We start from the raw sequence: 5,752 nt of genomic DNA, 5'->3' as shown, positions 1-5,752 counted from the left end.
ACTTGTGAATTGCAATCTCAGAATTACCATATTGTATAAGTTGGACACAGAACATCTTGGCATCAGATACAGATAGGAACTCGAATAAGATGATTTGCATTATGACGATAATCTATAGGAGACGTACATGATATGCACTCTTCATAGCATCCCAGCACACGAAAAAAATAAGTAAATTCGGGTCTATAGTTTCGACACTGACACAAAATGAGAATTGGAAGGGATTAATAGAGTGTGATGCCTTGACCTTGGCTAGTCCGTTGGCTGGAGTAGCGAATTAGGTTGCGTCTGACTCGCCGTATGAATCAGATGGACTCGTTGTATGAATCAGATGGTGAGCAGATGAGCACGATCGAAGAGCAGAGGCGGGCGGGCGGCAAGGGCATGGACGGCGGCAGCTGCGGATAATCACAGTACACGCTGATCACGGGAGAACCCAACTTCCACGAGACTAGGGCGGAGGCTAGTTTGCCAATCTGGCCGACCATGGGCTTTTTACCTGGGCTTTTTTCTTTTCTTTTTCCAAAATACATGTTGAGATAGGTCTAAATAGTAAACCTCATATGGATGTATCTAGCACCAAGTTTGGGACAAGCTTTTCCAGACGGAGAGAGTACGGTTTACCCGCAGCCGAAATACATGGAAGACCATACACAAAGAACGTCGCAAAACGAGTTGAAGCACCAGCGGAATGTGCATTGGGGAGTCAAGGGTCTACCACACGACGCTGTCCATTTACAGCGAGGAGGCGAAAAGAGGCTCAGCAGCTCGTGAGAGCAGGGAGCCCAGGACGCTGTCAAGATTTGGTTTGATCTTCAGATCAAATGCCTCGCTGTCAAGCAAATTCTTCAGTGTCTCAAGTCAAACAATATGTTAATCACGTCACGTGGACTAAATAAGCGCCATAAATTCGAATGGAGAAAAACGCAACAGCACATAGATTTGGTTATGTATTTTTGGAATGGGAAGACATATATTCCACTAACCAGAGTGCCTAGCCAAATTGCCTGCCACCAAGTCACGGCTTGGGGTTCAACCTCCATCTAACAGCACATAGATGGTACTGAAGAAATCACTGTTTTACAGGAGAGGGGGCTAAACAGTCTCTCGGGGGTAAAAAGAAACAGCGTTCAACAACAGCCTGAGTGAGCTGAGATGTCACGGTAGGCTCTCAGGTATCAAAGTCTTCACATCATCATCGGCCTCGCTGAGATTGTGAGAAGAAATGCCAGCATTTGAACTCGAAGCACGCTTCTGAAACATGAGTAATGGTTCAAATACAGGACAATGGTACTTTCATCACAGATCAGGTAGAATAGCCGTTCGAGAAAAAACATGACAGCACTGTTTTCTTTTTCTCAAAGAATTAAAGGTGCAGAGACAGTTTAACCAGGTCGTTGCTCATATTCAAAGCTCAAATCAGAAAATTGGACATGGAAAATTTGGCGTTTAACAATCAGTCCATGATTCCTAATCTGAGTGTTCCTTAATTCTTCTTATGTTAATTTGTCTGCTATATAAAGGTGTACGATGTGGAACATTTTTAAGTACCTCTCTGTTACATTACTTGACAGCAAACAAATAACTTTTAATTCCATGCACAGCTAGCACAGCTATGCTCAATTAACCATCATTCACCAAGTGTGCCAGCAAACGCACAAGAATGGAACTGTAGATAATAGCATGCATCCAAAGATGATAAAATTTAACAGCTTGGCAGAACCTATATCTATATGTACAAGTCTGAAAATACAAGTTAAGAAAGGAATCAACACTTGAAATGTTTTGCAACCAAACCAGTTCCTAAATTTAGGGCACCTACACAAACCTTGATGAAAAACTATTTATTGTTGATGTAAAACATGTTGACTGTGATTCTCAAAAAAAAAAATGTTGACTGTTGGCTGCCTCAGCACAATGAACATAGTAACTAGACAACTTGCACAGTAAGCAAACAAAGAACTAAAGTACACGTGTATGCATAAATTAAATCATTAAAATATGGGATGGAAAATAATTTTATTACAGGGGAGATCAGTCATTTGTACAACACGAGATAATACAATTACTACCCCCATAACAAAATATAAGACATTTAGTTACAGAGGTAGTACTTTACTTATATTTTAAAAGAAGCTAATTTGCTTAATTATTGCATGAGAGATTAAAACGGATATAGGAGACAAGAACCAGCGAAATGAAAAACATGAATATACTAGATCAAATATAAACTTTTACCTGATCTTCTATAGCACCACCCATCATACTAATGATACTACTTGTTACCTCATCCGTAGCCTGCAGACAAGTTAACTAATTAGTTTGACATGTTTCAAGGAAAAGACGTCAATGATCTGACTTGCAAATTTTAAACACTATACCTTCATAATAGTATTATATTTCTTCATACGAGCATTTAAATTTTGCAAATCCTGCTTCTGTGCCACCCAATTAAGCCGACGGATGGGCCTTGGCTGCTGCAATCTCATGCAAGACATGTGTTACAGCAGCTATAAGGGTGTTCTCCCTCCGTTTTTGCACAGAAGGCCACTTCTTTTTTCGTGTCAAACTTTGACTAATAATTTTGGTCAACAAAATATTGATTATATGTCACCAAAACTATATCATAGGAAAGTTCTTTGAAATGTGCATCCAATGGCATACTTTTTGTGGCATATACCTAACATTTTGTTGGTAAAATTAATGGTCAAAAGTATGGAAAATAATAATGAAGTGGCCTTGTATACAAAAACAGAGGGAGTACTTAATTAAAGAACACTATGTTTTCTCCTTTTCAGATGATTAACTGACCATTCAAACATAATATGAAAATAAAACGTATGCTGACTTCCATTTAGACAAAGAATTACCTGATCTGGAAAGTTTGGAGATATTTGATTGATGTTCATGCTGATTTCCTGTCGAATCGTATCATCCAATATATGCGGCAGCAGATTATTGATCATCATGCGATAGCGTTGCGCACGGGCCTATAAAACAGCAACTCTGATATTGTTAAAATTTCCAGAATAATAAATTCTAGTTAAGCTAAATTTGAATTCAGCAAACATACAGTTTCCTTGTGCTCATCTCGGTGAGTGTCGCTCCACATTCTTTCATTCTCAGAGAGCTCATGCTCCCACGCCTCCCACTTCTTCAATTCCCAGCCTTCCCGCTGTTTTGGCCTACGCACAATGGCAGTCTTCTTGTATACATCTAAACGTACAAGTGACTTCACACAGATATAGGATTGCATGTTGTCAGGCTTGTGGGGACTGAAATCTAACAGCTTTGCCATCTTACACAGTTCAGTATTGAAGTTCTCCCCGAGCAACTCATAGGAATATAGGTTGCCATCGCAACGTTGCAGTATGATCTTATCCCCATGAACCAAATTTGGACCCGGAATGTAATCTGGCGAGTACTGAATATTGTACTTCTGGATCCACCTTTGCTCTGTTTTGTTCTCAAGTTCCCAGATCTGCAGCTTACCAACAAGCCATCTCGGCAGAGAAGGACAGGTTTGAGCAGTCGCTACACATACCTTGCCATCCATCTCTCTGATCCAATACCGACGAGAACCACCAGCGGCAAAATCATCAGGTTTAGTTGCAGGCAGTTGTATCTGTGCAAAACTTTCTCCACAGAGATCGAAGGTCATAACTGCATGCTGCCAGCTAGCTACCACGTCTTCAATTAGCCAATACAGTGTTCCGTCAATAGTGACCGCTCCAGAGTTTTTTACACAGTTTAAGCTTAGGGCTTCTGGAGTTTTGATATCCCTCCATTTCTCATCACCAAGCGTGTAAACTTGAACGACGCTGAATCTGTTATTATTATGGGGGCGAGGGCGACCCTCGATGGAATCACCAAGGAAGTGTGTAATCTTGTATTCTTTTGTCAATGGGTGAAACCCAAAGTTGTAGAACAAGAAGTGATCACCCCTCAAATTCTTTACAGGTTTCTCAAGATGCAGGAATTCACCGGTTGCAAGATTAGCTATCTTGAGTGTTGATGACTTTGTGTATAAGCAAAGAAGCCCATTGCATGAACCACAAAGGAAATCATCAGGCCCAATCACTGGCACTGCATATGTCGACAGCGACCAGGCTTCATCAATCAGGATAGCATCAGCAGGATGGGGCTCGCCTGAGACCGACTCTTGTGGGAAGAACAGAAGGGCATAATGGGGTGCATGCTGGAGGTGTGATGTGACAAACTGGGGACCTCGGATGATTTTGTGCCATTGCTCGCAAACACCAGTGCACCTCAACAAAGTGCTCACTGGAAGCTTAAAAAATATCCGCTCAATGAGTTCTCCTGGGAGACAGTTTATAATGCACTCCTCATCTCTTTGCTTCTTTGGTTTGATTTCCTCAGAAACCATGGTAAGCAATCTAGTCTCTTGAGGAAGCCTAGGTACCAAATCCTTCTGCAGACACATTTAAAAACAATAGGGAAAACTTAGTAAAGAATATGAGTAAAGTAATTTGCAGGAAAACAATATGAGGTTTAGGTAAAAGTGTAACAGATGTTTTAATTTATCTACTTAGAAGTTAGAATTGGTGAAGAAGGAAATAAGTGGCACCACCTGTAGCAAACATGGAGCCCTGTGATGCTATTGATTAATAACCATAAACAAATCGATATACATATGATTCCTACAAAGTTGAAAAAACAAGCTAGCTTAAAACTAAAAGCACGATGAGATACACATATCAACATGCATAGATGAAACGCAAAGTGAGTACGACACGCTAAAACACAACGCACAACAAAATGTGGCATCAGCGCGACAAGACAACCATACCAATTAGAAATAGTTTGCATTGAGACATTGGAAAAAACAAGCAGGTAATGCATTTTTGGCATTAGAAAAGACGCACAGACTCCGGAATCATGCAACAAAACTGCATCAGCGACGAAGAGGACCAGTCACAGTCTCACAGACAGCAATTTGCTGCACCTTTTGTGAATTTCAGTGGCTACGGTAGGCAGTATGCAAATGTCTAGACAGATCTCTGCTGTATTCCGGCACCGTGGAACAGCAAGACAGGCGAAGGAACAAAATGATGCTCACATGAATCGATTGACGGATGCTAGTAGATGGAAAGCTTGCGAGTGCGCGCTCGGCAACTTGAGGGCGGGAAAAAAGGGGGTCGGAGCTCACCGCCACCGCGTCGACCTGCAAGACGCCAAAGACCAACGGAGCTCCTCCCTGGAGCCCGCGAGTCGCGAGGCTCGCTTCGCCGGCAGAGGCTCCTATTCCGCCGCAGCGGCAGCGACGGGCGGTCTGTGTCTAGGGTTAGAGCTGGGAAATGGAGATTGGGGATTTTTTTTCGAGGGTGCGCGGACTGCGGCGCGGCAACAGAGGAAAGCCTCGGGACGGGGCCGCGCCAGATGGGCCAGCCAGCCACGCGGGAGGCCAGAGCCTCGTTTCTTTATTTTTCATGTTTTTTATTTCGTTTTCTTTTTTTACTTTCGTTTCTTCCAAATATTCTTAAAAAATACTTTGCATAAAAAATTGAAAAAAATGTAAACCAAGCATTTGAAATATGTTGAATGTGTATAGAGAAAATGTTTCACATGTGTACGGAAAATATATACAAAACAATATACAATGTGTGTCAAAAAGTTGATCATATATTTAAAAAATGTTAATAAAGTATTTAAAAAATGTTAAACAAGTATTTTAAGCATTTTAATCAAGAATTTAAAAAATAATAAATATATATAGAAAAAATGTTGATCA

At 41.2% G+C, this 5,752-nt stretch overlaps 1 protein-coding gene across 4 annotated transcripts; it reads right to left on the bottom strand.

Moving 5' to 3' along the window:
* Window positions 1-909: 909 nt before the first annotated feature.
* LOC109746517 (F-box protein At3g07870) lies at window positions 910-5,415 on the bottom strand. 4 transcript variants are annotated; one of them, XM_020305641.4, is made up of 6 exons: window positions 5,171-5,415; window positions 3,074-4,432; window positions 2,871-2,990; window positions 2,382-2,477; window positions 2,239-2,298; window positions 910-1,254 (listed from the first exon to the last, which is right to left on the bottom strand). In XM_020305641.4, the coding sequence occupies exons 2-6, from the start codon at window positions 4,385-4,387 to the stop codon at window positions 1,159-1,161; spliced, it is 1,686 nt and encodes a 561-aa protein (XP_020161230.1). In that variant the 5' UTR covers window positions 4,388-4,432; window positions 5,171-5,415; the 3' UTR covers window positions 910-1,158. The 4 variants fall into 4 exon arrangements, with proteins under 4 accessions (XP_020161230.1, XP_040246437.1, XP_040246436.1 ...); XM_040390503.3 differs by having other exon boundaries at window positions 910-1,251; window positions 5,171-5,366; XM_040390502.3 differs by having other exon boundaries at window positions 2,382-2,474; window positions 5,171-5,351.
* Between the last annotated feature and the right edge of the window lie 337 nt (window positions 5,416-5,752).

This window comes from Aegilops tauschii, chromosome 5 (assembly GCF_002575655.3).
Source record: "Aegilops tauschii subsp. strangulata cultivar AL8/78 chromosome 5, Aet v6.0, whole genome shotgun sequence".
NCBI lineage: Eukaryota > Viridiplantae > Streptophyta > Magnoliopsida > Poales > Poaceae > Aegilops > Aegilops tauschii.
The sequence above is the reverse complement of the archived record's forward strand: the minus strand, read 5'-3'. Positions and strand labels throughout refer to the sequence as shown.